General features: G+C 41.6%; 1 protein-coding gene and 1 pseudogene across 1 annotated transcript in view; both read right to left on the bottom strand.

Annotated features, from left to right (window-relative positions):
• The window catches only part of LOC140924802 (uncharacterized), a 451,675-nt pseudogene that overhangs the window by 230,075 nt on the left and 209,100 nt on the right, over nucleotides 1–12,500 (bottom strand).
• Nucleotides 9,453–12,500, bottom strand: part of LOC140924843 (cyclin-Y-like protein 1-B) — a 14,988-nt gene continuing 11,940 nt past the window's right edge. Inside the window, exon 11 of the mRNA XM_073374847.1 lies at nucleotides 9,453–12,500. This exon is cut by the window's right edge and continues 80 nt beyond it. Within this exon, the coding sequence (XP_073230948.1) occupies nucleotides 12,464–12,500 (37 nt within the window). The 3' untranslated portion in view covers nucleotides 9,453–12,463.

The following is a 12,500-nucleotide window of genomic DNA, read 5'->3' as shown; positions in this document are numbered from 1 at the left end:
CAATACCTAAGTTAATAGAAAGTACTTATCTTTATATTTCTGTACAATATTTCATTGTTAATTAGATCACATTATATTGATTAATTTTTCCCACTTGCTAAGATGTTTCTTTAATGTGCCTCTTTTCCTGGCAATGTAAAGTTCAATGTTGTAAACACGCCAGCTTTCCGCTTTTCAAAAGTGTGAATCCCACGAACATTTAACGACAAAAGATTGAACTCGTTATTACGCCCCATATTGCCGGAATAAGTAGGACCTAATTTGATGGGAAAAATTTATCAACACATTTACAGCAATCTGACACTCAAAGAAATTCTTCATTGACATACTGCGATAGCTTTGAATAACAGAAAATGAAAGGAAAATAACCACGAAAACGAAAACAAAAACAATAGAGTACAACCACTTAATACTGATACAAACAATTAAAAGAGCAGCAAGATAACTATCTCGAATGCTGCGCCCTGGAATGGAACTTAGTAAAGTTGTTTGAGATTGCATGTTTGCGTACGACACCAAAATGCCTAGTTGAACTTTAGAGACAGTGATTCGGAAATAAAGTTTTAAGGTGAATGTACTTAACGCCTACAACAGATTACGAGGAAATTATATGCAAATACATGACTATTTGAGAGCAGAGTGAAAGAAAAGCTCCGATGAGAGTATTATATTTTCATGTACATTTTATCTCTGGACATGTGTAGAGAGCGGTGCTCGTACCTAAACAAAATCTATCAATGGAGCATTTGCAGGGATAAATTTACCATTAACAAATAACTTATCTGCTTGCGCTTTGCTGAAATATACTGTACAGCATCTGCCTCTGGCTTCCTTAAACTTTTTCATCTGACTTTTCCTTATTTCATAAAGTTCTTTTGGTACATCGTCAAACACCGAAAATTGTTTGTCCTCTTGACTCTTTAACTCCTTGCGGGCTTGATCCATTACCATTTCCTTGTCCGAATATCGTAAGAAACGTGCGATAATTGGGCGAGGTTTGTCACTACTGTTGTTAGGCTTTCCCAATCGATGGACTCTTTGGAACTCGATTCTACCACGAGGGTTTTCACTAAATCTCTTGTATCCTCGGGTGGGGAGTCAGCTGCAGAAGCCGGCACTACTTCGTCAATCCCAAAGAATTTAACATTTTCTCTTCTTGAGTAGGTTTCTAAATACAATAACTGCTCGCGAAGATCATTTATTGCAAACTTTGACTCCTTTGACTTTTTCTTCAGGTCTGAAATGTCGTCTTCGTTGAACTGGATACTTTCTTCCAATTCGGACGCTTTCTTTTCCACTCTGTCTGTTTTTTGCTTCAGGTCTTGTACATCTTCATCTAAACGAGATACTTTCTCCTCGATACTAGCAAGACTAGCAGAGACCTCGCTAAGATGCGCTCCTATCTTATCGAGTTTTTCTAATATATCCAGCATACGCTGCAGTTTCAGACCGACGTCCTCAGCCATCTCCAGCGCTTCAAACACTTCGTCCGTTTCACTATTTTTGCTTCTTTTCTCTTCAGGTGACTGATTAGAAGATTGAGATGCTGCATTAGATCTGCCTTTCCTTTTGGAAGACATTAGAGGCGTATAAAGATGAAAAATTGCAATCACTGCCTCCTGCTCAACATTACGTGACCTATTCGTTCGCCATGCTAGCTCCAGTTTTCCTTTTTGATATCTTACACTTTGAATGCCCTCATAGAGGGAGCGGAGATTCCACTTTTGTGGGAAAAAGAGCTCTAAAATGTGTCTTAAAATAAACCTGTCCGTGAAAACGCCGTGACATAGGCCTAGCATGGGAGTTACTCGCTCCGGGTTATGGGCCGATTGACCTGCACGAATCCAGACCTCTTATCAAATTGGTCCCTATAACCTGCACTACCTATTGTTTTAGGGATAGGAGCATTGTTATGTCACCATCCCTATTGTTTGTCCAGCCAATCACAAACCTTGTTTGGAATAGGGCTCCGGGGCGACGTTCTTAAGCCGGAAGTGAGACCTTTTACCTTTTCCAGTCAAACCGGCAAAACCGTGGACACTTGAAATATTTCGGTTACGTTTATTTTGATACGACCAATCACAGCAAAGATCAGGACAACTACCATCCTCGGAGACCCAGGGGCGGTCACTCGGGTCGAGAGAAAAGGCGCGACGAAAGTTTTCAAGCACAGGCCGAAAAGCCCGTGGGCACCGACTCTCACCGGACCATTTCCAAACGTTCAAGCGAATGCTGGCTCCTGATTGGACACAAAAGATGCTTTGTATTATTGTGCCCAATCGGCAAACAGTTTCTCGTGAGTTCTTTTCGTGAGTTCGTATACGACGGCTATTTTCTCGCCGCAGTTGCCCCGTTCGTTCACCAAGCTTCCCTAACCAGAAATGAAGAAAGTACCGAAGAGTCGATAAACGTTTCGGATGCTATCAGCAGGAGCAATTCAATTTGCACTGAGAAAATTTTGTTTCGACGGATCACAATGTATCGTAAATAATAGGAAGTTTAAGATGCAGCGGCGACGAGAAAGGAAAAAAAAAAAGCAATAGCTTGACAAGACAAAACAACAATTTTGCACGTGCATCACGCTTTTTGTACATTTCTTTGCCGTCACTGCACGACTACCACGTGAAAATGCCTAATTTCACGTTTTATGAAGGACGTAAACAAGCAATGACAAAATTTTTTTTCTCTTTATGAACTTGGATCGAGTTGATAGAAATTCAGCTCCAGAAGAGTTGATGGGCTCCTGGCTAGTTGGAATAATCACGATAGAGACTGAAAAAGTGTGAATTCACTTTTCATGCGACGTTTTCGTGGCTGTCGGCTGTCGTGGCATCGAATGTGTAATCGATGTAAGCGTTAATACCTGTTGTAAGCTCGAGCTTGTATTTTTGGAAAAGCTTCTTCAGTTTTCGGGTAGACAGTATTTTGAAATGGAGAGTTTATATCAAACTGAAAGTTTCCTGACTGCGTGCATTTCTTTGGTGCATGAGCCAGACAAGCCGTGATCGAGTCAATAGCCGTCGTCTACGAACTCATGAAAAGAACTCAGGAGATGCTGTTCGCCGATTGGGCACAATAATACAAAGCATTTTTTGTGCCCAATCAGGAGCCAGCATTCGCTTGACCGTTTGGAAATGGTCCGTTGAGAGTCGGTACCCAGGGGCTTTTCCACATGTGCTTGAAAACTTTCGTCGCGCCTTTTCTCCCGACCCGACTGACTGCCCCTGGGTCTCCGAGGATGGGCAACTACAAAACCAATTAGCGTTCTTTCTTGCCGTTTAGCTTCTCACGTCCGATTTGCTTTTTTCTGGCAACAGAATATTAAACATTCCAGAAATAGTTCTGTTTATGGTTTTACTACCAAATTTGTATTGCTTCGTTTCTTTTCTCTTATAGAGGCGATTTAATTGACTGAAAATATGGACTAAACAACTGCCTAAGAATGCAGAAACTCTTTTTCCGCCGGTTGCCGTCTGTCGCTTAAAAACGCCGTTCCTCAAGCTACGCCAGATCACGCAACCTCGACAAGAATGTATCAAGTATCAAGTATCAAGTAACGAGTCAGAAGAATAATCTCATCAAACAAATTCTGCCCAGAGCTGGGTAGTTCGTCTCACTGGTTAAAAATTTGCTCAACCAATCAGAGGCACTACCCTGATCTGGGTAGTGACACGTCGTCAGTATGGAATGTCTGAGCTCGTTCCTCAGACGTCAGTCATTTCGGCTATTTTATAAAGCTGGAAATGGGGTGGTTATTTCTGTTTTTGACAGAAGGATGCGAAGACGACGCTTAGAAAGAAAAAGGAAAAATAGTAAGAAGGTGTCTTCTAATGTGATGTGATTTTGTGGGTATTCACTTTGCGTTCCGGGTCAAGAAAACGCATGCGTTTTTATGGAGTCAAAAACGTGAAAATTTACCCTGGGCCGGGTTGTTCAAAGTAGGGTCAAGATAACCCAGGGTTAGTGCGAAAACTAAAAACCAAATTCAGTTTTCTTTTTGCCTGCAATGCAATGATTTGATGCTCTATAAAGAATAGAGAAAATTATCCGAGAAAATTCTTTTGAACAGACTGAGCAAGAAACCCAGGTTAAAATTTAAACTCGGGTTAGCGCTAATGGCCTTGCAACAACTGGGCCCCGGAAGATTTGTCAAGGAAGAACTCTGAACAAGAGGTAGCATTCTACGTCACTTGAGAGTCAAAAAACGTGAAAAAGATGATTTGGAAGCTCGAATTCTCTCGGGTCAATTTATTTTTTAAGTCCTCGTAGGCGTGTTTGACCAGATATTAAATGTCAGTCCATTTGAGAAGTGTGTTTTGACTACTAGTAGCAACAAAGTCAGAACGCTCTCGATACGTATATTTTCTGAACCACTAGGGTTGCAATAGTACTCAACACGAGGCTTAAACAAAACACAAAATAAACTGCAATCACGAATGCTCAGATCGTATTGTTCTCAAAATACTTTTGCGTGTGTGTGTGTTTTAGCTTTCTGCTTGAACTATCGTCTCGAGACAAAGCCGGTACCTTTCTTTTTGGCCTTCAAATCCGGAACAATGTGAAAATTTATGCGGATGGGTTGTCAAGTAAACGAGGCAAACATAAGGTTTTCTTCCATGTCACTCTAACTGATAAAAACTTTATAAAAAATACTCTTGCCGTTTTCTTGCTGTATTGTTATATTCTATACAGATATTCAACGAGCTCATCTCATAGGATTGTCTGTCCACATGTTAAATTTCAAAATAGTTCACAAATGTTTTCTCTTTCAAAAAGTTGGTTGAATTATCCATCGCGAAAAGAACATAACGGGATTGCAAAAGAATTTTTCTTCCCGCCCACAACAAAGGAACGTCTGCTAACTAAATTCAAATCACGTAAGAAAATCACAATTCGAACTTTTCATGGAGATAAAACAACCCACTGAAAATACAAGCCTCTCATGACAAGTAACCTAAACCAAACGTTGCCATGCTTTTCCTTAACGGCAAAACCTAATACAGATTAGAAACGAAAACAAGAACGAGAACCATCTGATTTTACAACTCATCTTCATTTACATGTCTCATATGATTTTGATAATGTTGAAGAAGAAGAACTCCACCACTCATCTCCTCTTGACAAATCCAACAGCTGTGTGTCTCAACGGTAGCTGATTGGAAGTTTACTACACGTCTTCTGTTTCTAGAGTCTCTTTGAGTCAGTTGGTTGTTTGTAACTCCTGAACTGATATCAGTTCTCTTAAATCCTCTGCTATTGCGCTGACGAAGCAAACGTTTAGACGCACGTCTGTTACCGTGACGTGTACCCCTCCTTGCTTTAGTGTGGACTTTTTCGTGTCTCCTAAGGTTATCGGCGCTGCTAAAACACTTGCCACACTGTTTACATTCATATAGCCTCTCTCCAGTATGAACTCTTTCATGCACCCTCATATTTGCTGCTTGGCTGAAACACTTGCCACACTGTTTACATTCATAAGGCCTCTCTCCAGTATGAACTCTTTCATGCATCTTCAAACTTCCTGTATGTTGAAAACACTTGCCACACTGTTTACATTCATAAGGCCTCTCTCCAGTATGAACTCTTTCATGCATCCTCAAATTTCCTGTTCGTTGAAAACACTTACCACAATGTTTACATTCAAAAGGCCTCTCTCCAGTATGAACTCTTTCATGCACCCTCATCTTTGCTGCTTGGCTGAAACACTTGCCACACTGTTTACATTCATAAGGCCTCTCTCCAGTATGAACTCTTTCATGCACCCTCAAATTTCCCGTATGTTTAAAACACTTGCCACAATGTTTACATTCATAAGGCCTCTCTCCAGTATGAACTCTTTCATGGCTTTTCTGGTGCCCTGCTCTGCTAAAACACTTGCCACACCATGTACATTCAAAAGGCTTCTCTCCCGTGTGGACTCTCTGATGTGACTTTAGGTTTCCTGATTGACTAAAACTCTTGCCACATTGCTTACATTCATAGGGTTTTTTCCCAGTGTGAACTCTTTCATGTGTTGACATGCTGCTTCCTTTATCAATTCTTTTCATCATAAAATAAATTAAGTTAAACAATGTAATCCAGTGAGGTAAACAAAGGGGCACTTTCCCAAGATATGGACAAACTCCCAAATGTACTTGCAACAATACAAACATTTGTTACATGTCAGTAGTAATTACAGGTGCAATGAAATTATTTACCGTTGTACCATTGAAGCTGACATTTTTCAAACCTTGTCTTGCAAAACTATTGATACCGTGATTTTGAATAAAAACACACCAGTGTTCAGAGCCAGTATATACTTTATGTAAGACTTTGTATAATGTCCTAAGCCACAGCCATGGGTTGATTTGCAGTTATGTAGGGTGGGGTGGTTGATGTTGCAAATTACTTTAAGAGACAATTTCCAGATTTTAGATCTTCCGTATTTGCAAAATCCTAACCACCCCCACCCCGTCGTCTCTGCAACACTGCCTAACTAAACCAACGATATATCTCCACTAAACTGTAAGTTTTAACTCTCAAAAATCTCTGGGAACCCTACAACTTAAGTCTGTCTGTCCGCTATAGTCGGCGCAACAAGCGTTTCAACGCGAGTTCGTTGAAGGTGGAACGCTTTTGTTCAACAAATTCGCGCGGAAACGTTTGTTACGAAGGCAAATATAATCAGCTCAATCCGATATACTCATGGGATTTCTGAGCAACAATTTAACCTAGCGGTAAAGTGGTCCGATACTCATTTGGTGCAGTACTCGCCTGCATAACAGGCGCTTTATGAACCAAGCGAGGCGAACTCGTACAACACTACAGGCTTAAAATCTTGGCTCTTTTCTTGTGACGATTAATGCTGACACGTAAATCACTCTAAGATATGTATATAATGTACTGAGAAGCTCTCCTTACCTTCAGCAATTTATAGATTTCTGAGACTTGCAAGAGTCGGCAATGATAAAGTGATGACTCAGCGTGTTTTTATCCAGTCTTCCTCGGACATAGGAGACGGTCGACAGGGTCTGAGGAAGAATTCCGCTGCGTTCTGTAGTCTTCTGTTGGTGTTTGGCGAGTTTTGTCCGTCAAACCGTGCTAAGGGCCTCTTCATATGAGCCCGGTTGACCGGGCTGGCCCGGTTTCCGAGATCTCGCCTCACCTCTAAATCCTTTGTAAAATTTTCGATGTGTTCATATGAGAGGGCGGGCTGGCTCGGTTCCCGAGATCTCGGTTTTTCCAACCGAGATCTCGGTAAGCGGGCTGGAAATTTTGCCATATGAACACTTCATCCCGGTTACCGGGATGAACGGCGGGATGAATTCTGGCGGTCCGGATGGCATCGTCTTGCATTGCCTGCTGTATTTTCCACATCATAAGCATCCCATTTAACTGCAGTGATACAGCTTTAAGAGTTACCGATGCTAAGATAGGCCCCAAAGTTAAAATTTTTGTGTTTCGCTATGTTTGCTTTCTTTCCTAAATTTGGCGCCAGAACTCGTCCCCAGGATCTTTGACCTTTTCTCATCTCGAAAACCGGGCTGAAATTTCTCATATGAACCCAAGGCAAAATTCATCCCGGTAACCGAGCCAGCCCGGTCAACCGGGCTCATATGAAGAGGCCCTAAATCCTCCAGCTAACAGTTAGCCTGCCTAGCAGGTTCCGCTTTTTTGGGGGGCGAAGGAAGACTTCACGAGGACTCGCGGGGGGAGAAAAGGAGAGGGGGCCTCCTCTCCCTTTCGTGCGGGAGCGGCAGGGTAGATAACGGTACATATACGTTGCAAAAAAGGTCGCGTTTAAAAGATCATCATATTTAAAACTCCCTAATAACATCCGACCGTAATTTTCCTGAGACGGTGCTTAATTTCCCTTCTCAGAGTTTACTGGTCCCCAGACTTCTGATGTTTGTTGGTCGACGAATGAGGAATTTGGTCCCGCCCACGCAATTTTGTCAAGATCGGAGTCCATCTCCCTCCGGTGTGAATTGGGCGCGACTGTTTTGGTTGGACAGTAACTCGAAACTTTTAGCAAGCAGCAAATAACAACAACAACATCGATGACAATAACAAGAAAAATAATGATAATGACAATAATAATAACGCACGAGAAGGGGCCAACCATTCCGAGCTGATTTCGTAGACACTTTGTAGGGTCAATGTTTTGATACCGTGGGCATCGTTGGTTGCAAGTTTCGAATAATAAAAGGCCTGATCGATTATGTGACCAAAAAAGTTGGATTTTTTTTCAAGTTTAGTTTACTTCACTATCTATCATGCCTCTTGAATGTCTTCAACAATGGTATTTGGAAAATGTACAAAAAAAAATAACAAATGAATTAGAACCAGGCCTTAATCTACTTGAGAAAGCAGACTAGATATTAGAAATTCTGTCAGGGAGTCTAGGTGTGTGACGTTTTTGTTCAGGCCTATTTTCATCAAGGATTCATCTACATTTATTAATTGACCACGCTTTCGCATCAAGTCAAAGAAGATTCTATGCTTGCCTGGGTTCATTTATCACCGTTAGAAATTCTGAATGGTCTGTGAAAGTAACTTCGTTTCCAGGGCTCTCTCCTACTCACTGTGGTTCGATTACACCCGTGGGGGGTCCCGTGGGGCTCATTACCTTGTGAAGTACCTCGGAACCAAGCTCTTGTGTGCTCCGCTATCTTCGTGCTGTCATTATTTGCTATAATATTGCTGTCTTTTCGCTTCAAGCGAGGCATACCAGCTTTACACAGTTTTCCCATGTTTTACACTAGGTAGTGAGTAATAGTGGTTTGCCAGGTCCCCGCATTTTTCTTCCTCTAATTAATCATCGTCTATTTCGGGGACCTTTCTCCTTTCCACCGAAAGCTGAATTGTCTCCTTGCATTAAGTCAACCACACGCCTGGAGGGTACGATTGTTTAAAGAAACTCAAGATTTAATGCGGATTTCCGCACTGTTCTTGAGGATTTCCTGGTAGAGTTTTACGGGATTGCCCAACCGCACGCGGATTAAAATGTATAAGGAACACAAAGAGAACGTGAGATTGAAGAACTACAAAGAACCAGATTCGTCCTCAGACGTTCGGATGTGACGTCACCTGTCCAGTTTGTGGAGAGCATACGCTATTTCCGAGTTACCTTAAGCCTCTGTTTCAAATCGAGCCTTTGCAAAGAAAACTCATTTTCAATACAAAGGTTTTGCACTAAGCCTGGTTTTGAAAGTGAGAATTTTTGGAACCCGGAAATGGCCTCGCGCTCGGTTTCAAGCCTCCTCCACTAACTCCGCTAGCGCGAATTGGCTTGGGGACGAGGCTGTAAGGGAACGGTTGCGAAAAAACTTTTATTCTCAAAGTGCTCTATGCACCTTGACTGATGATGAAGGAAAGGCTGTTACAAAGGAAATATTAACTCCCTACCCCACAGAAATCGCACCCCGCCCCCCCCCGCCCCAATTAGACAATGACACCGACTTCTAAGCATATGGGGTTTCAATAAATTTATTTCTTTGGAAAAAGCATATTCGTGCTTATTTACAACACATGAAAAACGACACTGGGAATGATTTGGCTTTAAATTAAAACTGTAAGCGATAGCAGGATACTTCTGATCATTTGTTCTAAAAACAACAGAAGTGATTGATTATTTCCATATTTTCTCGATTAAAAGTTCCCGGCTCGGGAGACTCGACGTTTGTTTGATTCTGAAGCGTATTTGGGTCCCTTTGGTAGCCATGTATTTTACTCTATACTTCCGCAAGATCGCGAAGTCAAAATTTGACACATTTCCAAACTTCATTTTGTAAAATGCTGAAAAAGAAATAGCACCACGTGAAAGTGCTGACAAAGAGGTTTCATTTGAATGGTCACACAATGGGATTTCATCCACAGACTAAAACGTTAGCACCACCTTGTACAGCATAATAAACAGTAGCACTGGAAAGTACTGCTCAGTAGCTTTCATTTGAATTGTCACTCTTTAGGATTTCATCCACAGACTCAAAAGTTAGAACCACCTTGCACAGCATAATAAACAGTACCACAGGAAAGCACTGCTCAGTAGCTTTCATTTGAATGGTCACACTGCAGCATTTCATCCACAGACTCAAAAGGTAGAACCACATTGTAAGACTCCATCATTCATTCTAGACGTTCATAAATATATGTCGGTGAGTGTTTTTTTCAACTTCCTCTCTTACACCCCGAGTTTAATCGAGAAAACATAGTACGTTAAAATCACGCTAAAATGAATAGAAGAGAGAGGCAGAAATCAGCAACTCGGCTGAGCTTAAAGGAATAGCAAAATGAGAGCGGCGTATTTTCGAAGTTCGCACGTTTCACCTCCCTGGAGCCTTGCGTTAACAATTGAGGAATATTTCAAAACTCTACGAATGTTAAGGAAGAATAGAGAAAACTGTTTGAGTATGATACTGCGAATTAAAAAATTAGTGATGCAGTCTTAACGCAAAAAAGTAAAACCAAGCGAGATAAATCGACGTTTCGGTGTCATCAAGAAGACATCGTTGAAAAGGGAACTTGGAAATGAATCTACCATTAGGTTATCGATGACACCGGAGCACCGTTTTTTTTTTTCCACAGGTAACCCAAGCTTGGGATATGAGCGATGGTAACTGTTAGGTAACCTTTGAATGATGTGCATGGCGATAAAGATTACAGCCTAAATATTTACAAATCGACTTAAGGAAACAGTTATTGCTCCCCAATGCAAATCCTAATATTTCGAAGGTTTCGCAACATTGTTTACCATCATATTACGAGCTTGGGGACACTGTAGCATTTCTCAAACGTTTTTACTCGCTTACGCATCGATAAGAATCTTAACGTAAATTGTTATACTTGATTATTACGATGTTCGGAAGGATAAGGCCGCGCTTCCACGAAGAACGGGCATACTCTTTCTATTTCCTTTGCCTTTAAAGAAGCATAAAAGTTTGCAGGCTTTGATCGCTCAAGGCCGTTATTTCGGTCGTGCAGGGATCGTACTTTCCTCAGCTTTTCAAATTTCATAACTTTCCATGAATGACATTTTTAGTTTTCTACAACCTTCGGTTGAGTAGCTGTCTTCAGCATTTTAATATATTTGTTACAGTTTCAAGGCAATCTCTGACTTAGTTTCCTGACATTCCATGAATTTTCAATTTATTCCATGACCCTGCGAACACTGTCGAAAGCGGAGCGTAACACGACGACCCTATGACGGCGGTTTAGAAGACGTAGCTACCAATAGAAAGAGTATCCCCAATAGGGTTTATTAACCCTTTAAGGCCCACTATAAACATACAAGTTCTCCAAACTGATCTCCATACACTTCCTTAAAGAATTAGTTGAGAGGATTTAATAAAAGATCAAGGCATTTTCTCTTTGGTGATCATTTTGTTAATTCTCATAACCTTATTTCTTGACAATGTATGGATATTGTTAGGACGAAATTGATGTCGGTCATAATTGGGACTTCAAGGGTTACCTGTCATCCCGACCCAAATTTTCCCTCATCTCGTAATCCCAATAGTTATTTCCGGCATCCCGTATCCCGTGAATACTTTCAATCCCGAATTTTGCCCCCATTTTGCTTTAAAATCCCCAGGAATCCCGGCCTTCAAACGAGGCAAATCCCGAATCCCCAAAAACCTGTTGGGGACCCTCTAGAAAAATAGCCTGCGTAACAGGCACCAGCTAGTTCTTATAGGACGCGCGAGGGGAACACGCGATGGAGGATGGCCTCCTCTCCTTTTCTCCCCTCGTGTGCGCGTGGGTCCTCGAAATTTTTACCTTCGCTTTAAAAAAAACCGGCGCCTGCGTCTTAGACACAAGCCCAGGTTAACAGAAGCGCGGAAATCGAGTCTAACGGCGCGAGTGAAGGCGGCGCGGCTATTATTTTCCTCGCGCGACTCTCACTATTAAAGTTGTTCTTTTTACAGAATAGCCTTTTTAACTCTCAGATCACCTTTTAGAGAAGAAAGAGATTGATTTCTCCAGCGACTAAAATCTAACACAGCGAATAAAGTGCACTGTTTTTTGGAAGTGTTGTCTATGATTGATGTTATCGTGCGGCAATAAAGATGTCATCGAAGCTTTCGTGAAGAGGGCATTGCCAAAAATTGATTACCACCTTGTCACGCCAGCAGTGTTGCGTTTTTCAGTAAACTTATTGTTCTTGAGTTTTTCTAAACGAAACTTACTATGTTCCATGGCTTTCCTACATGCCTTGTTCCCTTGTTTAGGAGACTGGTCATTCCAGCCATAACTTGTTTTACATCCAGCATTTTTCCGCTTCTAATTTCTTGCACTATCTTTGTTACAAGAACGTTGTCTTTAGGGCTTGTCACGCAACTCACCTTGGTAGTCACGCCAGCGTCGTCTGCTAGTCCTTTCTGTGCCCTTTCACGTTCCCAAAGGAAACTTTGTACAAGTCATCAGTCTCGACTGATCTCCTTTAATCAATCTACAATCTGTGCGAATTTCACCTTGCTATCCGTCACGAGATGATAGCCATGTTTTTTCGACTGGGTGTC

The sequence above is a fragment of the Porites lutea genome, chromosome 14 (genome assembly GCF_958299795.1).
Source record: "Porites lutea chromosome 14, jaPorLute2.1, whole genome shotgun sequence".
Lineage (NCBI taxonomy): Eukaryota > Metazoa > Cnidaria > Anthozoa > Scleractinia > Poritidae > Porites > Porites lutea.
The sequence above is the reverse complement of the archived record's forward strand: the minus strand, read 5'-3'. Positions and strand labels throughout refer to the sequence as shown.